General features: G+C 42.1%; 1 protein-coding gene across 8 annotated transcripts in view; it reads right to left on the bottom strand.

Moving 5' to 3' along the window:
• Tenm3 (teneurin transmembrane protein 3) overlaps positions 1-26,001 on the bottom strand; it is a 1,762,555-nt gene that overhangs the window by 30,107 nt on the left and 1,706,447 nt on the right. For 6 of the 8 annotated variants that reach the window (XM_040731875.1, XM_040731877.1, XM_040731878.1 and 3 more), the window contains 5 exons: positions 24,692-24,941; positions 24,021-24,041; positions 16,038-16,270; positions 14,553-14,707; positions 12,904-13,778 (listed from right to left, as the gene is read on the bottom strand). In XM_040731875.1, the coding sequence (XP_040587809.1) occupies positions 12,904-13,778; positions 14,553-14,707; positions 16,038-16,270; positions 24,021-24,041; positions 24,692-24,941 (1,534 nt within the window). The remainder of the gene's footprint in view (positions 1-12,903; positions 13,779-14,552; positions 14,708-16,037; positions 16,271-24,020; positions 24,042-24,691; positions 24,942-26,001) is intronic. The other 2 variants (XM_040731879.1, XM_040731881.1) reach the window with 1 other exon arrangement.

Below are 26,001 nucleotides of genomic sequence, written 5' to 3'. Positions count from 1 at the left end.
TCAATACAGCTGACTGCGAAAGGTAACACCGAGGGAGCTTACCAAGGGGTGGCAGGGCAGGCAGTGAGAGTTCCCTAGACTTGCTGGTTACTCAAAACACAGGGAGAACATCGGGGACCAACACAGGGCTTTCAAGCACAGAGCTACCTCTTTTACCCCTACTGTTTCATAAATAGATTATTTAATCATACTGCAGGCAGAAAGGGCCTCATTTCAAGTCGAGAGACAGTCAAAAGGCATACACGCTGGGCTTGGAAGCATGTAGTACTGCCCTTGCTTATCACAAGGGATATGAGGTGTGTGGGGGGGGCAGTTATTCCTGTGTGTGCTTTTATGTTTACGTTGGGTGAAGCAGGACCAGCTGGGCAGATGTGATTGCACAAGATGTATACGACCTGATGGTGATGAATGGACCAGAAAAGCAAGGCCTCTCTCTCTTCAGATTCTACCAGGTCTCCCTAGGTAGGGTCTGGAATGAGGGTATTGTGGCCTTCTTTAAGAGCAGAAAGGGCAGAGAGGGACCCCATTCAGTATTACAAGGAAAGGAACCACAGTTTCTGTGACCCATCTTGGGGAAGAGGACTTCCAGGTTCATTGACATGCTTTTAAAGTGGAGGAAAAAGAAGGGAAGGTGGGCAGTGGTCAGAACCTTTCCAGTCTCCTTTAACTTAAAGTGCTCAGCATGCTACAGCCAGGTCTTTGGGTGTTGTGTTATGAACCCCCACAAGAGAACCAGGAACAGAATTATCACCCTTATTTAGTTCTTCATTTCAGTGTAAATCAGTGAAGGCTTTTTCACAGACTAGGTCTCTTGTCAAGAGAAATGAAAATGAGACAAGTGAGAGACTTTCAAGGGACCAGAGGATTCTGGGTAAGGAGCTGAAACAAAAGAATCAGTTATCTAAACAAAAAACAAAACAAAACAACAACTCAGGCAATGTACCAGCATTAACCAGCTGGAAAGCTCTGACCCTGGGAGATCAGAGACCTTTCCATCTAATCCATATACTGCTGGACACTGCCTCTGCTCTGCACAGCTCTGCAGCTCTGCTTAATGTTAGTGCCTTGGCCTCAGTGCACTAGACCTCCCCAACTCGTTCCTATATTAGAGATGTAGTTTTTCTTTTATTAGCCTTTTGAATTTACAGTGCAATAGGCTCTAGGGAATTTGAATAGAACATCAACTTCATGTTCACGACTCCACTCATGTGGTAGCCTTATCGCTCCGGATTCATCACACAGCACATTCTTCTCTGCTCCCAGCTGACCCCTCTTCACAAAGGAGTCTGCTTAGAAAAGACACTCTCCCTCAGGCTCTTACCGACCTCTTGCTCTTGCAGCGATGGGGCACCCTTTTTATGGTTATCTATTTATTTGACTTTAATTTTGATTGCATTTTTGCCTAGACTTGCTACTTTAGCTTCTGGAGAGCATTTTCAAAACTCCTTTTATGTTTCCTAGGCAGCGAGATTATTAGTAAATGCCTCAGAGTCATAAACCCAGTCATCCCCAGTTCTCATCCTGAGATGAGATTTTCTCTTTCCTTCCCATTCAGACATGCACAACTCTTCATTTTTCCTTCATAATATCTTTCACACGCCTACTGCCCTGGAATTTGACAACTGGTCTACCTGCCTGTCCCCACACTTATTTATATATTTGGAACGCTATGATTATAATACTCCTTTGTTTAAATATATGCAGTAGATTTTCATTTGGAAGAAACACTGACTAAGCTACACTCTTAACAACCCTATGTCAATAGACTACTGATACTGTAAATTTATTCAAGTGGAAACCATTTGCAGTTCTCCAAAACTTTAAAACTTGCTTGACTTCAGTGCTTTTGTTAAAACAGATTCTTTAGCAGAATGTTCAAATAGAGTTGTAGCTGGGCTTTCTCATCTTCCCAGGGCCTTCTAATATCCTACTGTCTCTCAGTAGGTATATGGATTGGATTCCAGACTTGAGTCATGGTAAGCTTTCCCTGAAAGACTGACTCTTGGACCCTGCTTCACTGTCCATCTTATACATCAATAGCTTAAATTTCCTTTCACTCGAGCCAGTAAAAACAAAAACAAGATCTACTCATTGTTGCCACCTTCTGTGACAATTTCCCCTATGGTGCTAATTTAAAACAATCTATCCATCACTATGGTAAGTGACACAATTACCACCCTATCAGAACAGAAAAAGAATGCAGGAGTTATTCCTTGATCCTCATTCTTGATGCAGGACATGCAAACCAATAGCAAACCAGAACAGAGCTCATTTATGCTTGGATGGTGGGCTGGTTTGGCATTCTGATGTTAATAATATTGTGATTTGCAACATTAAGTCCAAGATTTTGCATAAAAGTATTTCTTAACAATTATCTCACAAATTATTATTTCTTTTGAATTCAATAGGAAATCCTCAAAAATTGGAGAGACATTAGAAAAAGCAGATAACATCATGATAAGTAGAGGAATCAAGTGACTTCAACGTGACAGGGTCTTCTCATGTGTACCTATTATCAAAGTGACAGGAAAAGAGGAAATCAAGAAAGACCAAAGAATGCACTGCTTTGTTTTTACATGAATTTTCTGTCACGTGAGAGGATCTTGAGACAAGGATGTGAGCAGACAGGAGAGAGTGGGCCACACCAGTTTACAATTGCTTGGCTGAATTTCCATAGGAGGTCACTCTTAAGGGACAGGGTCTAATCGGTGTTGATTCCATGAAACCAGCAAGGGCAGCTGTCTGCAGGTACCTCGCCATTTTCTCTTTGCCTTGAGCTCTTCAGATAGCATGAGTTCAGAGAAGATGGACAACAGCCTGCCTTTTTCTTGTTCCTCGGGCAGCCCTTTTGAACATGGAATACAGGGAGAGATGGCCCCAGAAATCATCGTTTTTCAAGGATCATATTCAAGAAAGCTGACCCAATGCCTCTTTCTTTGCATAGTCATAACCTGAATAGGAGAACTAACAGAGTGATAATGCATAGGCCTTGAGACACAGTCATCTAACCAGGGAGGTCCAGAAAAGAGTTCCCTTAGGGGTTCAAAGGATTCTGTGCAGTCCCCTCCCACATTCTAAAATTGTGCGCTGGCTGAGTAACATGGATGTTTTGTAGGTTTTTGTTTTGTTTTTCTTCCTTTTTAAAATTTAAGTTAGAAACAAGCTTGCTTCACATGTCAATGCCAGCTCCCTCTCCCTCCCCTGCTTATGTAGGTTCTGAAATGTAGAATTGCTGGACAGTTCATCATGAGGAATGAACTACACATGACTTCATCATCCTGGATGTATCCCACCAGTTCTAGAAGTGTGCTGAGGGCAAACTCATCCTTTTTTGTTCTCTTTTTATTCCTGTACACACACACACACACACACACACACACACACACACACACACACACACACACTGGACTCAATGCCCAGGAAATGGATGTACATGAGGGAAAGGGAAAGGCTGGGATGAGGAGAACACTTTTTTGAAGGTAGGTATTCTACACGGGAATTTCATTTATCAGCGAGTGGCTGTTGTCACTACCGGCACAATAATACACCAGGCTCTAGTTTCAATAGAGATACAGTATGTATCATTGTTTCAGCAAAGGAAATCGTCAACTTCTAGTAAATGTTTCTTATGGGATAAGTGTTACAGAGGCCAAGAGAAATAGGAAGCATGGACGAATCACAGATTTGTTACAGCAAGAAGGGATTGTTTTCATTACTGAGAAACCTTTCATTTCATAAATAAGGGAGGGTCTGTGGCTTCCCAAACATCACAGTTGGGAGTGACAAAATTGGTCCTGGAGTCAGGGTTTTTACCTTGGCCCAGAGCCTTTCCCATCCAACCAAAGCTTTTTCACAGGCGAAAAAAGGAGGAGGAGCAAAAGAAGGGGCAAGTAGAGAACAGAAAAGAAAATGTCACAGGGAACCAACGACACGTCGATGGCTTAGAAAACCCAGGTGAATATCAATGCATGCAAAGACAAACCATAGCAACAGACTATTGTTGAGTCTACTACTCAGCAGATCATTGTTTAGTAAGCGGGTAGACTTGGGATGTAAAAAAATAAGGGAATGTTGAGACTAATATGCTCTCTGTTCACCAACTGTCAGAGGGAAAATGAATACTGTTCGGTTTTAGAAGGGAAGAGGAATGCTGGGCCTCGGGCAGGTGAGGCGTACAAAAGAGTAAAGGGGAGCAGAGCTGGGGAGACAGTTCAGTTTGTAGAGTGCTTGGTAGGCAAGCATGAGGATGAAAGTTCAATCCCCAGTACACCAAAGCTAAGTGGTGGTATGCTTGTAACCACTGCGCTGTTTGCAACCCCAGGACTGGGGAAGTAGACAGGAAGAACCCTGGGGCTTGCTGGCCAGCCTAGTCTACTTGGCTCCACTGGGATGTGTATCTTGCCTACTCTTGTGCCCAAGCTGACTTGAACATCCTGGTTGCCCGCTGGGTAACGCTGTCTTAGCACTAACCACGCTTCCAAGTATTTACCCATTGGTTCAGGGCCCCGAGGATGCTGAACTTGCCTGTTCTCCAGCACTCGTCAGCACCTGCCATTGTTCACTTAGATGAATGTGTGTATGATGCCAGGAAAATAGTGGGTAAGTGGGAAACGTTCCTTGACCAAAGGGCATGAACAAAATTCTCTCCTTACTGGAGCCTCAGAAGTCTGAAATATCTAACAGTTTGCTAGTCAGTTTGCTGTTGTAATGCAGTAATTAAGAACTTTTCCTTGAGATGGGTTGAGAGAAGTGTAATGTCATCCCTGGGTCAACATCTCTAGGCTCTAGATGTCTGGAAATGACTCCTGGGCCCAGGCATATAAACAAAGAGGCTTTTGCTGTCTGCAACACTTCACTGGGAAAGCCGCAGGGCGAGGAGGAAGGAACGAGGGCTTCTATACACAGGCTTTCATTTTACTAACTCAAACATGAGTTGGAGATGACCCACAATTCCAGAAAATTCTCAGTTGTCAGTCTTTAGCTCTGTGACAGTGAAAAGGGAAAGCTATCCTGATCTGTCATGTGAGAATCTCTTCTCAAATGACCATCTGGAGCGGCGAGTGTGTGTCTTGGTCTTTGGGTAAATTGTCTGATAATTGCTTTGCAAGGGACACTGATGAAGTGCCGCATGAGGCTATCAGAGTACCTACCCAATGTAGACAGTTGGTTTGCAGAGGGGAGTCCACATTTAGAGGCTGAATTACTGCTCTTTGAGCCATTATGGAGTAATTTAGCACCTCAAGAACATTAATTTGCTGAATGGATCACACTGAAAGAGTTAATGTAGCCTTGCTGCAACAGAAACATTTCCACATTACAGCTGATGTGACAGACTCTGAAAAACTAGTTGCTGTTCTTGCTTTTTTTAAAAAAAAATCTAGACTACAGAAAGGAAGAGTTGGAATAAGTCAAATATTGATGACAGTATAGCCTTTATAGCGTTCAGGTGGATGTTTGAAATGTACCGTAGTGACTGTATTTAACTATCTACTGATATAGGCAAAAAACAAAACAAAACAAAAACAAAAAACCAACAAAAACAAAAACCAAACAACAACAACAAAACTACCAGAGAATTAAACAAAACAGCAAACAATGGAAAGCAGTGCTAGAATTTCCCCATGGTTTCAGTGATCTGCTGATGAAATCTCTCCAAAGCTGGCCCTGAGTTTCTAGACACTGTCCTTCCTAAAGGAAGAAAGATGTGGGAATACCGAAGGGAGGCTGAGGGCCATTCACGGAAAGTTGCATTACTTGTAAAACGGGGACTTAATTCTTAATGCAGCTTACCGACAGAAATAAACGACCTGTGGTTTGTCACATGCTTTCCAAAGGAGGGGTTATCCCTAATTCCGTCAGGTGGAAGCTCCCTTTAATCAGTTACCTTTGGCAGTCGTGACCAGAGGGATGCCCGTGTGAGAACAAACCACTGTTGGGTGATTCCAGCCGATTCCTTGTCAACAAGCAAGGACGCATCTTTCCTAATTTAGAATAACTACCCTTGAGTTTTCCTCCTTTATTTGTGCCTTCTGTATACCGTCTTGGATGAGAAAGTGCCCTAAGGGTGCCATTTGTATCCCCCTCTTCTTTGAGGTCCCATCTCCCGTACTCTCCCAGGGTATCAGAATATGTGGGGGTGGGTGGGTTGTGGGTCTGTGTCATGGGCACAGAGTTAGGTTCATTATAAAGAAATGGTTCGGAAGCTCATTCTGAAATTGCAAAGCTTGGATGAGGGACAATAAAGAACCCAAACGAGGAGCTGGAGACCCATATATACCTACAGAAATGGGGGAAACACTGAGACTCATTTATTTGCTCTGTAAATCTGAACACAGCTCCACAAACACCCAGCTCCAAATATTCTAACTCCCAAGACAGGGAAATTGCCACTAACCTGCTGATATGCGTGTGCAGATCGGTTAGAATTCATAGCTTTTTCCCCTACGTTTCCTTCTTCAGCCAGAAGAAGTGCCTCTAAGAGATGCTCAAACCCTTGTGTTTTATGCGGGCAAGCAAGCAGAGAGCTGTGAAATGTCATTTCCTAGTAAATAATTTATTCCACCGCCCAATGCCATACACCAGACTTGCTTCTGTGTGCACTCAAGTGTAAGAACTATGGTTTCACTTTGGGCATGAGCTTTTTAAATAATACATTTTTAGCAGGTGAGATCTTTGTGGTCTCTCTGGAATTACTTTAGCTAAGAAAGTATAGCACAGGGCAATTGTTTTTAAAGAGTAGGACATGTTGCCGGGTGGTGACAGTACACGTCTTTACTCCCAGCACCTGGGAGGCAGAGGCAGGCGGATCTCTCTGAGTTCTAGGCCAGTATGGTTTATGGAGCAATTTACAGGGCATCCGGGATTGCATCCTATCTGAGAAACAACAACCACAAAACCCAAAAGCAACCTCCAAATAAAACCATGTAACTAAGCTTATTAGAGAATAGACACACAGTGGGCCTTCACACTCACACAGTGGGCCTTCACACTCACACAATGGACCTTCACAGTCACACAGTGGGACTTCTTCTGCTGTCATAGCCAGGAGAGGTCACAGCCAACCACTTAGAGATAATTATTCAATCCTTGGGACATGAAAGCTGAGCAAAAGCCTTTGGATGCTGTATCCTAGTGGTATATCTGAAAATACCGGCTACTTTTTTAAAAGAATTACAATAGGGACAGAACAACCAACATCACCAGAGAGAAACTTCTATTAGTTTTGAGAACGAAGGCTCTTATGCTTAAGAAATTACCTATGTACCATGTATCCTAAATTAGAGACGCTTGCTTATCCTATTGGTGGCTGATAAGAACTTCAAGTAGGGAATCAGTCTCCAACCACCATGACCCAATCCTCTCTGATACCTAGTACAATACTGGAGTGGAAAAATGCTTGCTTTCTTTTTAATTTCCTTTTTGGAGGATAATTCTGTAATTACATTTATGTACAGAAAACTTAATAGTGTATCCAGCTTAGTGGTGAGTTCTTTGGTCTTTGCCTTTTTTTGGCCTTTCCTAGCTGGGCAAGGTGAGTCACAGATTTTAGACCCAACACATTGCCTCCCCAGCGATGGTGGATCTCAACGTATTGGTTGTTGTAATTGGTCTGACAGCTTCCGGAGCACCCTTGTCTTCTGTGTGAAGGCAACAGTGGTGTGTGTATACCTGTGCACCAGCTGCCCCAGCCTGGCCTTCCTCCTATGATGCAGTAGGGAACCCCCATCCGTGACACAGGGTAAGCAAGAGGACCAATTGCTCAGTGGGGTCTATGTCATGGGATATTACCCCTGCTGAGCCTTCTTGTTTTCCATGGACATAGTGATGTATTGAGCCTGGTCAAAGACAGGAGGTTTCTTAATGGGGATGTCTCCTTAGCCAGCAGCCTTCTTCTCAACACCGGCCAAAAGCCTTGCTTCTTCTCCTGCTTTGTCTGGGGCCTGTAGCTGTGGGCCAGCTTAAGGGGGCTGAGTAGCTGTTTTGCTGGGCCAGGGACTTGGGGAAACAGTTATTGGCAGAAGGTGATTGTAGCCACTTCTAGAAGAGGGCCTTTGCTGCTGCAGCTTGATGTACTGGGGACATTTGACAAAGCACATAAGATCTCTTCTGGGTTGGATGTCCTGTTCAATGTCAAGGTCTTTTCTCCAACAGAAGATTCATAACTTTTGGTCTCCTGTCTCTTCACAATGGCAGGGGAGGGGCCACCTTCTTCTCCTTGGCTTTTGTCCTTTTGGGTATCTGCTCGGTTGGAGGGGAGCTCTCTTCTTGATTTTCAATTGCTTTCTGCCATGCAGGCATGGATTCCAGAGTCTACCATTGTTTGGCAAGCAACCTTTCAACGAGTTTATCCCTAACCCCTCACTTTTGTGAGACAGGACCTTTCTATGTACTCTCTTGAACTTTTCATGGCGTATCTCAGACTCCTAATTCTCCTACCTCTACCTCCTGATCAATGGGATTTATGATGGTATGTCACCACAACTGGCTATATGCACAGTTCTTGCTGCCCTCGTTCCTTAAAAGCAGTATTTCAGAATAAAACGCTACCAATTTGACGTCTTTAGTTTTCTCATTCAATTATTTGAACAACAAGCTCAACTGATGAAATTCTTATTTTATGAAGAAAAGGAAAATGAGCAAACAAGTACTGTTGGGTAAACATCAAAAAATGGACAAGAAAAATGGGAAATATCGACATTTTCTGTATTAATGATTGGTGTAGGGGTTTGAACTATCTCAGAGAGCAAGAGATCGTTTATACAGTATTTTACCTTAAAAGGAGCTGTGGGGGAGAGCCAGCTCTAGGTTTCATTAGACTCTACTCAATAAATGCATATTCACCCGACTACATCACAGGCCTCTGCCTCCAATCTTTCTTCTCTTTCTTCAACAAAAAGCTATGAGGAGCTCCGTGTGTGCATAGAAACATTCCATGAGTTGTGGGAGCCATGGAGACAACAGCTTGCATTCGGAAAAAAATTTCCCATTTTATTTGGACTCACATCAGTATTGCAAGATGCTAATGGCAGACTGAAGTTTGCACCACCACCACCACCAAAAGAAAAAAAATGATAAAATGAAAACACTCAAGGTAAGTAATTTGAACTTGCTCTCTTTAAAATGTTTTTGGCAAGAACTTTGGTAACCATGTTTTTACAGTAGGCAAATTGATTGATTCCAGGTCTTCCATCTGTTTCTACTTGATAAAAGCTTTAATTTCAAACCCTTTCAGATATCAGGCTAGCTTAGAATCTGGCCATAAACAAGTGGGGATTTGGACTGAAAACTGCCATTTCTTACATGAGGTATTTATGCCAAAAGATGATTATAGACCATGCACCAGCTTAAAGGACTGGTGTGGTGAAAGTCACAGAAAACAGGTGTTTCTCAGTTGGGGATGATTTTTTTTTTGTCCTGTAACAATCTCCTTGTGGGTTTGGTAAGACCTTGACCATTATCAAAGCCATCAAATCCCTTATTTACGAACTTCTCAAGTGTCTTTCTATGTCGGAATTAAACACACAGGACTATAAAAACATGAGGCAGCATATTACCAGGACATCAGCTTAATAATAACTACAAAATCACAGGGAGGCCCACGGAGCCAGTTCTTTGTAGATAGCAAGGGGAAAGAGTCTGTGATGAAAACCGCCAAGTTGCCCATATGCATTACAACTAGAAGACAGGCTGATATCAGGAAGAAGATGAAGGGTTAACTTGACCATGACCGAGACAACGAGGAAGATGAGTAAGAAACCATGTAGTTGGGCATGAGATAAGCAAGCTAGAAATATGAGGAGGGACAGGGCTCTGGGCCAGTAATTGCAGGCTGCTTGGCTCCCCGAGTCCCTTGCGAACCACATGTAGGACAGGCACTATTGTTCTCTCAAATATCCCTGCTCCCGATGCCGCTGTGACAGACCAAATGGTAAGGATGGCTGCTAACAAGAAGAGGGCATCCCAGATGACGCTATAGACAAGCAGCTAAATGTGTTGCAACAGTAAGAGACTTCAGCTCCATCTTGGCTGGGATAGTGTTAACCCTGCCATGGAAAAGCCACCAGCGGTCATGTAGATGTGAGGACCAAGAGAGTTTAGTATGATTGGAGTGTGGTCAACACTGGCTAAGTAACTGGTAGCTAGCAGATATCCAAGGTCAATGTAGGAGTCAGAGATGGACAGAGCTGGCCTTCAACCATTCCCAACTGGGTAACTCATAAATAGCGCATGTTTGTTTCCCTGCTTGAGTCAGAGGAGACAACCATATGGTCCCTCCAGTGGCTTGGCCATGATCGCCCAGAGATGGGCGGAGAAAGGTCCCAGAACTCTGAAAAAAACTGCAGGGACTCAGAGGTCCCATCCTATCCACTGGAGCACTCACAGCAATCATTTGTGAAGGTCAGGACACAGTAAGCAGACATTGTGGTCAAGGCTCCCGGGAGCGGAAGTAGGGGCTAGGTCTGACCATTTCTTGCCTTCATGGATCACAGACAAAATGTGATGGTCTAGGAGAATGGGTCCTGAAGGCCTGCCCCAAGAGGACAAGCCCTTGCTTTGTGTGCTTGAACCTCACAGCAGGGGCTTTAGAGGTCCTGACCCTTGGAAGAAGTGGCCCCTTTCACAAGCACATATAGAATAACAACAATAAAAACCGTCTCCCTCGGACCTGACAGCTCTGGATTCCTTAGGCTAGTTGCTCTACTTTTCGATACCCTTCCAAAAACCATACATGCTTCTTGGCAACTTTTAAAATTATATTTTTGCTGAAAATATGTAGAGGAAAATAAACAATACATAACTTTTAAAAAATTAAGACACTGAGATGAGGTTTGACTATATAGTTCATTCTAGTTTATAACTTGCTGTGTCATCCAGGCTGACCTCAGACTCTCAGTCCACAGACTGTCTCAGCCTCCCAAGTGCTGGGATTACACTCATGTGCTACTGTTTTGTCTTTTTTCCTAAATTAATACTTCTGTTAATTCAATTCGCAAATATTATTTGGTCTAATATACTCTTAAAACATACCCCAGGGAGTTTGTGTGTGTGTTAAATATTTTCGCAAATAGTTACTTTGGCTGTCATTTCCTTAGCTGCACCTTCTAATGGCTACACAAATGTGATGTGTGGTGATCCTGTAGTGACGAACACACAACGGAGACTTACAAGAACAATGCTCTTCCATTATATTCACAAGACTGATTTGCCAACCAACCCCTCCATGTAACATATATATTATAGGGGAGTATGCCATCTTTGTGTCATTATCATTTCTTTAAAAAATCCAAATTTGTTTAAACTGTCCCACATCTACCCCACTGACAGAGTGAGCCTGTTTCTCTGATTTCCCAAGCTTGAGTGAATTTGGGGGCCCTCAGTAAACCATCCTGTTGGCTTCTGGTTTGTCTGTTGGTAGTCACCACATAGAGAACTGTGCAGTGTCAGTTTCTGGCCCGAACAAGGAACACGTTCAAAAATGGCCCACAGAGTCTTAAGACGGTACTGGAGACTTAGCCTCTCTTTTCTCTCCTGCTTTCAACTAAAGTGAAACCCTACCCCAGGCACCACCATTGCTGAAGATCTCCTAATGAGGATTGCTCTCCTGCCCGGGCCTATCTGATGGCTGCGTTTTCTCTCTGTGCCTTCTCCGTCTTTGGCAACACAGCCTGCCATCACTTTGAAAACCCTGCAAAGGAAGCGCCTTCCATTAACTTCCAATTTATTCCTTTCCTATTGCGCTCCTGAAATGAGAGAAAGGAATGCTAGGAACAGAATTTTAATATAATTCAATTGTAAAGGTTTGTTCCTCTGACAAAATCATGCTGCTGGGGGAGCATTCATTTATTAAAAGGGAACCTGTCAGAAAAGAAAAGTCATTCCAACTGCAGGGGAACTAAGTGTTCTGTGTACGATCCATTCCAGAGAAGTTGTACAGAAAATATTTGTGTACCGAATGCCTTCTTCTCCTGACTTTTATTGTCATTTTAGAGGTGTGCTCTTGGAGAAAACTCCTCTGCTTCAGGCTATCCCTGTGAGAAATCACATAAGGGACTCAAAATATCCATCCCAAGGACGAGTTTGCATGTGTCAACATGTCATCTGGGTGCACATAATTTCCCCTCCGTAGCTTGTGCAACGGTAGTCAAGTGAACAAGCAATGGAAATGACTTTACACAGGCAGTCACTATAAAGTACACACACCATAAAATATACAACAGCTAATTTTCATTTCCTTCTCCCTGACCTCACAAAATGTGACGGGAGAACATATCACCCGGGCCACTTCTCCACACAAATGCCCTGGCTTCAGAGGCCTCCTCACCTCATATGCTTTCCAGTGGTGGCCAACACCCTGATTTGCATATGGCTGCAAAGTCTTTTAAAGTGCAGTCTATCTCCTCCAATAACTGACTGTGAAAAGCTAAGCCCTCTATTTGATAAGAATAACATTCTCGCGGTACTGAGGTAGCCGGCCAAGTTCATTGGGAACCATTTTCAAAGTCCTTCTTCAGTGAAAGCTCCCACCACAGTCGGCTTTATCAACCAGGCAAATCCAAACCCAGAGGGTTTAGGCCTGAAACTAAAGCTACAGTTGTTCTTTGAAAGATCTGTCGCTAATCTGCTAAGTGTACTAGGTGCAAAATGTCAGTTCCTAAGGAGAGGTAAGTTTACCATAGAACTAAATGAAATTTAATCTCCAAGGAGTTTCACATGTATGGGTCTATTCTAAGGTTCTGCATCTAATTTTCATAATTTTGCATTTTTTTAAAAAAGGGATATAAAAATTATAGAAATGTTAGAACCTCAGTAACATAGTTTCCTTCAGAACTTAAGCATGTATTATTACAGACTCTATTGTGATATCAGTCTTTTATAGTTAGAGTAAAATTTTCTTATACTTACTCAAAAAATGTTGTCCATCCGGTTTCATCACTTTTGGTGGCTAGAAGCCCACTGTTGCCATGGTAAGTAAACAAAACTAGTTCCAGCCCTTGAGCAGTCATGCTCTTTAGACATCCATTGGTGCCTATGGTCAACCATATCACTTGGTTATCCGGAGACACCACCCGGACCGGCATTCGATTCGGATCCCTTCGTATCCGGAGGGTGTTGCCATTGCTGTCTGTTACTGCGGTGATGTCGTTGTCATTGCTGTAGCTAAAGTTATACAGGTAGTCACCTGTGACCAAGCTCACAGTGTACTGGTGAGTGCCATTGATGTCGAAGATATAGAGTTCTTGATCAGTCGGGGACGCCACTTCATAAAAGTTCATAGAGTTAAGTAAAGGCTTGTTCTTTGACACGGCCCGAATCCGAATATTTCCCAGATCTGCAATGTACAGCGTACCATCTGGAGAGGCGGCTAGGGAGGATGGGGCACTCAGTTTGGCGTCTTTGGCATAGCCATCTCCACTCTGATAGCAGTCACAGTTGGCGTCATTCTTACAGTCACACTCTGAAGGTATTCCAGCCACTAAGGAGATTTCCCCATCCGTTGTGACCTGCCGTATTCGGTTGATTTTCTTTTCATCCGTTTCGGTAATGTAAAGGACCCCGCTGTAGGACACCGCAATGGCAGTGGCTGACTCCAGTGTGGTCTGCACCGCATGCTTCCCCACTGGGTATTCCACTCCAGGGACCTGGCAGTGCATGGGCCGCCCGGCAGCGATGCGAACTTGACGGTTTTCGGTGATCTGTAGAACTACATTATTATCTAGGACATAAATGGAGTTGTCCATGGGGTTAATGGCAAGGTCAGTGGGCCATTCCAGACGTACCTTAATAAAGAAAGAAATGACCTGGTTAGTCAGTTACTACACTGCAGTTAATTTGCTAGAAGAGTACATTGCACCATTCAGGGAAATTAGCCTTAACTTGATAAACTATTTAAAAAATTCCCCCCCCCATAATGGTGGTAAAACAAACCTATAATTTTTGAGTGGAGATGAATGTAGGAAATAACATCTTATTTAAAAATGCAGTGCATGCAAAGATTTGCTTGTTATAGCCAAACAGAAAATGAAATTCTACAATGTGAGTCAACAGATATCACTGAGATATGAACACATATGTTCCTTGTAGTAACAGCCAAACAGGGCTTCCTAGGTTATGAATACATTAGTATTCTATTGTGTTTTCAATCAGGCCAATAGTTAAGTTCCTAATTCTAAACACAAGCAAGCCCCTTGGGACTAATCGTAGTGTGTTTTTTCTTGTACTCAAGGAGCCTATGCAATCAAAAGATTAGGGACTTAAACTGTTTTGTTCTTTTTGGAGTGTCTGCATGCTGCTACTTTAGTGGAATTTATTACACACGCTTAGCATTTCTTAGCGCTAATTGTGCCGTATTTCACTGAATTCATCAAATGCAGAATTACAGAAGAATATAACTTTTAGTAGCTCCTGATGCACACTTAAATAGAACAGTTGTATTGTAACCACTGCCACGCCTGACAGATGCAATTTAACATGTTGCCATCACCGGTTATTGACAGAGTACATGGAGATCACTCGGAAGCAAAACGGACAGCTTGGTTTACAATCTACAGTACCTGGCTGATGTGCATGCTGGTGTCACAGGTTAAAGGTCTGGCTGACGTCAGGTCATTGGACCCCAAGAGAGTTGATATGATTCCATTTTGATCAACCTTTCTGATCATGGTTCCATCAACAAAGTAGATCAATCCATTTTTATCAATCGCCATCCCTTTATCCAAGAGAAGTAAGTGTTACCATTTTAAGATAAAAATAATTAATTTTTATTGAATCCTTAGGACCAATGGCAAATTCAAAACTTAGCCTTGTTATAAAGTGGGTGGTAGGTAGCAGGTAAAATTGTTGATTGTAAAGCAGAACATGCTTTTAATCCCAGCACTTGGGAGGCAGAGGCAGGTAAATCTCAGAGTTTGAGGCTAGCCTGGCCTACAGAGTGAGTTCCAGTTCAGCCAGGACTACAGAGAGAAACCTTGTCTTCAAAAACCCCAAACCCAAAAATTAGAAACCAACCAACCATCCAACCAACCACCAACCAACCAAAACAACAACAACAACAACAACAACAAAACCAAAAACCAAAACAAAAAACTGCTGATTGTAAAATCTTAAGAAAAAAATCACACACAGGTATTCACAGTTCAAGTACATTTACGTGAATAAACAAACACAGCAAAGAATCCAAATCTCTAAGAATCTCTATCCTGGGTATGAACCTCTTAGGCATAGTACTTGTATGCTTCTAACACAAAATAACATTCATAGTTCCAATGGAGGCTATACATTATAGAGTCAGGCTCAGATTCTGTTACAGCCAACTTACAGCCACGACATTCTTCCAACAAAGGCAGATCTGAGTTGAGGTTAGCATTTAGCTGACCTTGTTACAATGAAATTTGCCATTATGAATAATTCAGTACAGCAAATATTTTTTCCAGCCCCTGCTCACACAATCCTCACTAGTTATAATGAAAATAAAAAGAAAGTTTCCAAACCCAAACCCATTGTAATGGATGGCAGAAGGCTTGAGGAAGGAGTCAATCTTGAGTCCTTAAAAGCTTTTATCACATAGAATTTTAGCCCGTTACCTCCCCAAATTCCTCATAGCCAGCAGATTTTCCCATGGCATAGAGACAAAAGTTGAACAGCTCCGAAGTGGGTGAAAGCTAATAGGGTTGCTTAGTGATGCTTTTAAAGAGGCCTGGGACTCATTCATGACAAGGAAATTCCAGGACAGTGAAGGAATCTGAAGTTTAATAGGACGTGACCCGAATAATATAGAGTGGTGGCTTCAGTCTTGGAAAAGTTGGAAAAAAAAACAGTATGATGACTTCTGTTTTTAAAAACTCAAGAATCTTATATCTACTGTAAAAAAAAAAAATCAACGTAGCGTCTAGCTGTTTCCTAACAGTAGATGTAATAACAGCTTTCCAGGACATAGTTGAAGATAAAACATCATACTCAGTTTTAAACACAATACCGAATCAGAAGGAATTTTCCGTTAAAAACATAAAGCCAAAAGAAAAGCCTAAATTGATAAGTACCTTTGGGACTCATGAGAGTTGCTTCCACAGCCTTTCCCCCGTCCCCACACCTGGCTTCGTCAAAAGGAAGGCACTGTTCCCCGGTCCCCGCAACTACTTCCGCGTTTTTAGTCAAGTCTTTTGCTCCGGTGAGTGACTTGGGGCGATAAATCCTGCGGGTGTTAGTATCAGAAACGTACAAATCTCCTGTGACCGGGTCCGTAGCCAGGTAGTATCTGTGAGCTGGGTTGCTACTGTAGAAAGATTCACATGTAAATATTAGGAGAGAGCTAATCCTTGTACACAGAGGGAAATGAGAAGCGAAATAAACACACCACGAGTAAGTGCTTATAAGCTGCAATCCACTGTCAAAGGCTGGGCAAAGAATGGGCTAAGTGATAATGGCGTAAGGGACTGTGATCTAAGGTACCAAGTCTCCAAGATGAGATATTTTTAAGACTGTGATATTTTTCTTTCTGGGTTGGTGTTGAGGACTTAACCATTGGTCAGTCATTATTCTTTATTCTTTATTTGGCGTGTATGGATGTTTTGCCTGTATGTGTGTGTACCATGTGCATGCTAGTGCCAGTGGTGGCCAGGAGAGGGCATCAGATCTCCTGGAGCTGGAGTCTGGGCTGTTTGGAGCTGCCAAGAGGGTGAGGAATCACACGTGGGTCCTCTGGAAGAACAATACGAGCTCTTAACTGTAGAGCCATCTCTCCCTAGCAACAGTCCCTAGCAACAGTCATTCTTAAAAACAATTACCCTTGGAGGCAATATGCTCTAGCCTAAAGTAAGCTAGCAAGTTCTCTACAATTATTTATTTATTTTTGTTTGCCCCTGACAGACAGATGAAGTTTATTCTGAGGAAAGACCTCTCCAGCACGTTCTCCATTGACTTAATGGAGAACGTCTTTCTACTGTCAGGAATCATCGCTTTGCTCTGGCTACTGAACCTCACTGACAATATGCCCCTGCCTGAGAATGTAGCATCATGTTCACTGGTAGTTGCTCTATAGAAGTCTAGGACAGCAGATGGTACTGGGACAGTGTCTGTTCAGAACTATGGGGATAAAACAAGATAATCCATTTAAATGTGGAAGGCAATCTCTGAACGCCATTTTCTCAGGAGTGTGACTTTTAGACCATGTGCAAATATGGTCTGCTGGAAAAGGCAAAAATAGTTTAAGTGACTTGTTTCAATGAGGATGGCAAAGATGGAAAAATAACGTGTCTTTTGATGACAAGCTTGGCTTTATAGTCTCTCCCTCCCCCCCTTCTCTATCCCTTCTGTCTCTTTATGATCAAATACACCAAAAGTCATACATTTATTTAGTGTACATCCGTGAGATTGTATCTCCTAGAAATGTCAGATATGCTACATACATGAATCACCATGGCTGCCTAAACATGACCTGCACAAGGATGACACCAAAAGACATGTTAACAAGAAGGGGGAAGGTTCAGGGAGCTTCAGCCCTACATAAGGAACCCCAGGAAACAAGAATCCTGAGATGATCAGGAGAAACAGTCTTCCCCAGGGAAGAGCACAATTAGTTACACACACACACACACACACACACACACACTCACCACCACCCAAATCAACAACAACAACTAAAGAAAAAGAGACTATGGATATGAAAGACAGCAAGGAATTTGGAGGGTGAAGATGGAGGAGGGATATGATGTAATTCTATTATATTCTCAAAAATAAATGTAGTATAAGCCTAATATAAACATTTTAATTATAATAATGATATAGCAAAATTTTAATGCTAATTATGTTACACTATAATGAAACAATTCTTACTCTTTAATGTTCTTTTTAAATTTTATTTAGCTTTGTGTGTGTGTGTGTGTGTGTGTGTGTGTGTGTGTGTGTGTGTGTGTGTGTGTGTGGTATATGTGTGTATAGGCCAAAGGTTAATGTCGGGTCTTCCGCTATTGTCTCCATGCTTATTTTTTGAGATAGAGGTTCTCACTGAATCTGGAGCTTGTAAAGTCAGCTAAAATAGCTGACCAGAGAGGACCTGGGATCCACCTGCCTCTGCCTCCCAGTGCTAGAGTTACAGGCACGTGCAAATGTGTTCAGTTTTAATGTGGGTGTGGGAGGTTTGAACCGAGGTCTTCTTGCAGGCATAGTGAGCAGTCTTACAGCACCAACTCTAATGTCGTGTTTTGTGTAAGTGGTAATGTGTGTACTTCAATGTGAGGGGCTTTTGTTACAATAACATCATAGTTCCTACTAGTGTCTCACACTGGTGGGGGAGCATAGCTGATCATGGAGTCAGTAGCGACCTTTGGAGTGCAAGAGGGTTCTATGGCTGTGAGGTCAGTTACACAAAGCTCCTAACCTTTGTCTCCTTTCCAGTCTTTGGTATCTTTAAGCAAGAAGAGTCAGGTTACACCAAGAGGCCTTGAGTACACGGAGATGTTAAGGATAAACAGTTTTCCGAAGGACTCAGAATCAAGTGAGAGAATAAGAACATCCTGATTTGTAACAAATGGCCAATTGACCATGATAAATGCGATGACACTGTTTTCCTTTGAGGGCAATGGTACGGTTGTGAACACATTTCTACCCACAGTCTGAGAGCTGGCCTTTCAGCTTTGCATAGTTAGTTATCAAGGGTCAGATCCATCAGGCTGGGTTTATGTAAAAGATGTGCCTTTGGAGAGACTTCTCCAGTCTTCCCTATCTCCCTGATTATACGATAACTGTGAACAGCTTTTTGGTTGGTTATGACACTTTTCTCTTTTATTTTATTTTATTTTTATTTTTATGAGACAGGGTTTCTCTGTATTGTTTTGGAGCTTATCGGTCCAGCCCAGCCTCGAACTCACAGCCTGCCTCTGCCTCCCGAGTGCTGGGATTAAAGGCGTGCGCCACCACCGCCCGGCTGACACTTTTCTCTTATTATCTATACACCCATAGGAACGAAGTGTGGACTACTCTGCCTGTCACAGATCTCATCATATGACCTAGGCTGGCCTTGAACTCACAAGTAGCCTAGCCTGGCTGCAAACTCAGTATCCACCTGCCTTTACTTCTGCTGTGCTGGGATTACTGTTTGCATCAATATCTTGAAGACATAGTCACTTTCAAACCAAGCAGCACAGCTTTATAAAATCTAAGGAAGAAGCGTCTCATTGTGCACACAATTCTACTGCCCAGAACAGCATGAAAGTGTCCATATCCAAGACAGGAGGTGCAGTGTCGGAGGCAAAGGACAGCCACCCCTTAGACCCTGGCCTCATACAGGTGGGAAGCATCTCTATAGAGCTAAAATGGGACAAAAATGACTCCACCAGGTGACATGCCAACACAGATGGGGGAAATTTTACAAGGTCCTAGATGAAGAGTTGATGGGAGAGAGAGAGAGGGAGAGAGACAGAGACACAGAGAGACAGAGACAGAGAGAGATACAGAGATAGACAGAGATAATGAGTATATCAGTTTTCATCAGGGATGAGCTCTCTGACAGGCTATCCAATTTCAAGTGGTCAGCTCCAGGGCTGGGTGGATGGCCCAGAGGGTAAAATGCTTGCCATACAATCAAGTGGTTGGTCCTAAACACATTCACATATGAGCCACACTATATGGGCTTAGTAGGACACACACACATAGACACACACAGACAGACAGAGACACAGACAGGCACACATAACAATAATAAAGATGTCAAATTTGAGGGGACACAGCACTGGCAAGCAGAAGGAGTTGAAATGACTGGAATACAGCATACATGTTTGAAATTCTAAAAATAAAATTAAAGGATGATACCCTGCCCGCCCCCAATAAAACAAGACAAAACAAAACAAAAAACTAGGATGAAAATGAGTTTGGAAAGGTTTAAGTTGACAGGCAGGTGACAGAGGACTTCTGAATCACATACACAACTGGAGTTTGATTCAGGATTATTGAATTTTAGGCCTGAGGAATTCCCTGACACTTGCTTTCTGTTGTCCCAAAGGTCACCAAGGGGCTGGTGTTTTGGTTTAGAGGGGCAGTGTGCTTCAGATGAGAAGCACATTCAGGATGTGATCAGAGGTCACGATGGGTCTGCAGTTGGCCTCAGGGCACAGGGATTTACAAAGGCCATGTTTTGGGGAAATCTGTGCTCCACAATAGAAACCCTGAGCATTTCTGTGGAACTGGCTGAGATTTTGCTGTTACAGAAGGGTTTAAAATGACAGCTGTGCCTAACAGCTGCCAAAAGTCAGGAGGTGAGCTCCAGCCGGCATCTGCTCTATACTGCACCTCGATTCTTAACTCATTGAGGATGACCTAGATGCCAGTTATCAAGACAGCGTCCCTATAGTCTTACCGATTGGACACAGACCCAGGGGCAAGTGCGAGATGGTGACACTCATTTATTTTCTCATCATTCAACCATTGGAGACGAGAGAAACACTTGCAGAGAATGGTGCAGAGAATGCACGCTAGTAACACTTGTTAGCTTTCCCTGGGAAACAGTGCCGCAGCTCTTAGGCCACAAAGCATTAGAGGAAGCATAACAAATTCTATTTATGTTTAAAAGCAAAACTGCCTCTTTTATGGTGGCCCAAAGACGGTTTAGATGATTGCAAATGGAGACCTGGGAGATGGTCTTTCTAGTAAAACAATAAGAAATGCTGACGCAAGTTTTGATAATTTTATATCGAAAATTTAATTAATTCAGTCTCATAAGACTTGTGATAGAGATTTTCTTTGATCCTTTAATTGGTAATATAAAGTTCACAAAGTTGATTTCATTTTTGGTCCTATATGTTTAAATGCCCCTTGGCTGGTATTAATGAATTAACTTCAGGATTTTAGTTTGGAACATAAGGAATTTGAACAAGGGTGAGCTAAAACTTAGCATCTATTAGAGGGTTTGTTAGAAAAATAATAAACATCAGAGGGGGAGAGTTATAATACCGAACAGAAACACATTTTACAATCATATTAATGTTCCCAGTTAAGTAAAAATATTAAATGATGACTGAGTATAACTAAATATAACTAAGGAATTTTATTTTACAGAATTTTTGGCAGTACTTAATAACTTGGCATAATATTTGAATCTTTAAATAATAAGATTGCCTCTTAATATTCCTGACCAATATTTTTATTATGGCTTCCATTAGTATAATTAATGACAATTTATGGTATATTCGATACAGGAAGAGGACCAGAAGCAGTTAGCCTATATTGATTAAATCATCTACAATTGACAATGCCATTCCTATAAGTAGAATTAGACACATTTTAGGACTTCCTTTCTTCCCGTTGCCTGTCCTTGATTTGCTCACAACTGCTCTACCAGGCAGAAAAGTGAGGCCATAATGAAAGCCAGGCTCCCTCCCTCCCTCCCTCCCTCTCTCTCTTCAAGACATGTCTTTCTTCTTGTGATGAGGATTGAGATGAGGGCATGTCACATGCTGGACGTGCCGGGCATGTGCTCTGCTGCTGAGCTACACTCATGCCTTTTATCCCCGTATTTTGAGGGTCTCAGGTTCTTACCCAGGCTGACCTTGAGCTTTGCAATCCCGACTCAGTGTCCTGAGTAGCTAGGATTACAGGCTTGTCTCACTAGGTTTGGAAATCACTTCAGTTTTTAAGAAGCCAAATGAGGACACACCAATGAACTTAAGTATGTTGATTTTCGTTAGGTCAATTTAGATAGTTATTCAACACACTAAACCATGAATTGCACTGATGATGTCATTATCTGTTTGATGAATGGGGCTCAAAACCCTCGTTCATCTTTGCCTTTCGTTTTTCTACCCATTCTGTAGACCAGGGTGGCTGTAAAGTTGCAGCAACCCAAGTGCTTCAACCTCCCAAGGGCTGGGATTGGAGATGTGTACCACTGGGTGAGGCTTGTGGCTTCATCTTTCTAACTGCCCAGGAGGTACAGCCCCTCCACTGTCTGGCTTCCTGCCGGCTGTCTTCCTTCACTGTTAAGTCTTCTCTTTTAGGTATGCTCCCCCTCATGGTCTAGTGAATTAACTTTCTAAGTGACCTTACCAAGCTGATTCATATTCCTAAAAGGCCACTTTGAACACGCCACTTGTTCATGACCCTAAAATAGTTCCTCACTCTTTGAGTAAATGTTTGCAGTGACCTCAAGCTGGTCCTCAGCTGACCATAACAGGCTTCAACCGCGTCTCTCGTTGTTATCCATACAAATCCCTACTTTATTTGGGGGGGGTATAAGTACTCGTGGGCTATCTCACTTCCTTCCTCTTAGACCCCAGTATATTTATTTCCTCTCTTTTGTTGTTTCATTCCATGAATGCCATGCTTCTTGCTGTTCTGATTAAACAGATTATATTTTTAGATCTAGCTCAGATGTCAGAACTTTCTGGGACTTTCCTTACTATGCTGCCATCTCTTCCTCCAAGAACCATTTTCACGGGACAGTGGTGCACACGATGTGTCAAAAAATAACACTGCAGATGCCAGTCAGTCACATAAATGGCTGGTGTGTTATTGTATGTCAGTTTCTGAGAGTTTAGTCTTAGGTTACCATTCATCAAAGTGTCTGGCACATGGGAACTCACCATTTAGCACTGCTAGTTTTAACACCCATGCGCATCAGTACACAACACAAATAGTATGTCATGCCTGGGTGACACAGAAAGGACATGTAGACGATCAAATATGGTCAGAATGACACACAGACAGAGAGAGCTGACAGAGGACCAGGGCAGAGGGATTACAGTAAGTGTCAGTGCCAAATGCCATGAGTTAGTATATATTGACTTCATACTCTACGGCAGTATGCAGAACAACAACGTTTCAAACCCAGAGATTTTTTTCTCCAGGGGAGAATAATTGTAAATAACTTAAACATGACTTTGAAATGGGTCTAGCCCCCTCTCCCGCAGTTTTTTGTTTCTAGGAACTCTCCTTATAGAATCCTAGCCATGGCGAGCATATATATAGACAAGAGGTGTGGTACGGTTGAAAGAACATACACATGAGAGGGGTTCAAATCTGTTTCACGTTTCTTAGTTGTGTGTCTTGGGATGAGGTGTAATGTCTTCCAATCTCCATTACCTCATGTGTAAGCTGAGGGATTACTGTGTGGCTCGCTAATAACAGGCAAGAGGCATCTGGCACGATGCCTGCTATATAATAGGCCAGCTTGTTAAAAGGTAGGCTTTCACGGTCTTTCCTACATCGCCTGCGGCATTCTCACATGGGGCTGGTGTGCATACCTGTCTGACTTTCCTCGTTTCTCCATAGTTACCAAGAAAACAAGCAGAGAAGTGTTGATATTCTGTTGGGGCTTCTAACAGGATGCTCAGTGTTCTGGGGAGATTTAGTGTTAATCTTAGCATGTGACTGGGCCATTAGTTGAAAGTATAAGATCAATACAGAATCTTTAACTGTAAAGAAAGTCTTTCCCTGCATAATAATGGCAACAAAACACTACTTCTGGCATCTAATGCCTCTTCCAGTTTAGGAAAATTAGAGAAAACAGGCAGAGATAAACTCGTAGGATGCTGTAGAGTAGGGATCTTTCCCAAGTTCAGTGAAGGTCTGTAGCAGTATGTTCATATACAACTTAAAATTTTTTTCCATAGTACAATATTTTCTGATTAGTTTTAGTAGATAGTTTGCCTAACGGAATTAGCTTTGTGGCCAACAAGACATGATCTGTCCTGGATACAGGTCAAACTACACTACTTCCTTAGGCTCTGCTGTGTTTGAAACTTAGTTCTGTTTCATAAGTCTTAGGTTACATAAGTCAGTAACTACACATTAGAATTCTTTATGACAAGATTTTTTTATGAACCAACTTGAAAATATTTCTAAAACCCCATCACACAACATATTTTGCAGTAAGTTATGTAATTATCCAGTGAAGCACTTTTAATTCCTTAGATGTTCTGTGATTCTGTGTTCCCTCTCAAGATGATGGTATTAAAAAACAATTTCTGAGAGTCACATTGAAACATAAAAAGGACAATGGAAAATATGGAATAACCTTTAGGCAGGATGCTTACCTATGTCTAAAATCTTTATTTCTTGGTGGAAGCAGATAAAAGAAAGGTAAGAAAGAAAGCAGAGTTAGAAAAGGCTTCTGAAATAGAATGAGATCAATATTGGGGTTTTAATTACTTGTATGGAAAATTGCAATTTAAGCCGAGAGAACAGTGGCAATGAGCTCTGTAAGCAAAGCTTATCAAACTGCTGTCAGAATTGGTTGATAATCACACTTAAAACAAAGCAAGACCATGACATGCTGTTTTACTATTCAAATTATGGCTAATGATTGGTTCGACCCAACCTAGCATCATATAGTCTTGCTTTTCAATATCATATCTTGGTGCCAGAGAAAACATCTTAGGCCTCCATTTCAACTGCGAAATAAAAGATGAATTTCTGTGCTGCGTGCGATTTAGTCTAAGGAAAATTAAAGAAATTAAAAAGTTATCCTTTTACCTGTCAGTTGACAGAAGGAAAAAAAAAGTCACTGGAACGAGTAAGACATTTTCTGTATCAGACAACTTTACACATGAATAGCTATCTCTAGTTAAGAACTGTGTCCTTCCTAGGGTAAGTTTTAAACTGTGGGGATGCATGTTTAAGCAAATAAATCAACATATCACATCCGACTTCATTTTTAAGTGTATGTTGGTCTTTGATTAGCGCCCTCAACAGAGGAAAGACATACCTTAGTTCTAAAACACTTGTTACATTCCCAGAAGGGAATATCCGTCGGACGTAGTTGAAATCCCCTACGTAGAGACTGCCGTCGATCCCACAGGCTAGCGCCACTGGTGCCAGCAGCTTGTTCCCATCCGCTTGCCCGTTGCAACTTGGGCATGAGATGCTGCGCCTCCGCCCATTGCCCATGATGCTGCTGACCACCGGAGGCTGCTGGGAGATGAACTGATTTTCCCCATTTCCTTTATACAGTATACCTGAAAGAAAGCGCATGTTTTCTTATGGTGTGCGTGAATGATGAAGGGCAAACATGTCCTCTAGAAACCTCACGATGATGTCTTTCCAATCGAGGACTGGAAACTTTAAGGCATTGCGTGATAAATTCCATAGTTATAGTTAAAAAAAAAAGGTACTGTCTGTTATGAATAGAAAGGAAGTGAGAGGGGCAAAGGACTAAGAGAAATCATTGGAAACCCAAATTCTCAACACCAGTGATCCTCCATCTTGCCTACGCATTGCAATAGTCTGGAGTGCCATAAAAGAATTCTGATGGCTGGTCCTTACACCCAGAGATGCTGATTTAATTGGTCAGGGTGTAGCCTTAGCGTTTAGATTTTTAAAAACTCTCCAGGTGATCTTAATGTGCAACCAAGTTTGAGAACCATGCTCTATATAATATTCTGCAGGGACCACAAAGCTTGCCTAATTGTTAATCAATGTGGGAAATATTACATAGTAACCTGATTAATAAAAGTGTATCCTGGGAATATGAGTTTCTTATGAATTTGCCATGAGTTTACAAAAAGTTAAAAACACTTTATGGAAACAAAGTTAGAAAGAATTTTTCTATAAGTCTCACGATAGTAAGCACATAATCTATCATTGAGCCATACCCTGGCCTATAGAGGCCTATTTTTAACTTTACTATATTGTCAAGGGGTAACTATCTATCTATCTATCTATCTATCTATCTATCTATCTATCTATCTATCTTTCATCTGTCTGTCTGTCTAAAATTATTTAAAATGTTAGACCCAACGAAACTGGTGCAGAAGGCCAGTTTGCTATTCAAATGGAACTCTGCTATAAGGTGTGAAAGTGTCAATAATTTTATAAAGACAAAAATGTCAGTCTGCTTCATAATGGCCTTCATTGAGAATGTGAGGGAAAAAAACCACTAGAGGAATATTCAACATTTTGCTGGTAAGAAACTAGATTTGCATTGAGACTTCACTTTGGTTCACTTCGATGCTACTGTGTGCAGATCAATGGCTTGGGTCTCTCATCCACTGGCTGGTCAGCTGGTTCCATCCCATG

The sequence above is a fragment of the Mesocricetus auratus genome, unplaced genomic scaffold (genome assembly GCF_017639785.1).
Source record: "Mesocricetus auratus isolate SY011 unplaced genomic scaffold, BCM_Maur_2.0 Super-Scaffold_100026, whole genome shotgun sequence".
Classification (NCBI taxonomy): domain Eukaryota; kingdom Metazoa; phylum Chordata; class Mammalia; order Rodentia; family Cricetidae; genus Mesocricetus; species Mesocricetus auratus.
Note: the sequence above shows the minus strand (reverse complement) of the source record. Positions and strands in the feature narration are given on the sequence as shown.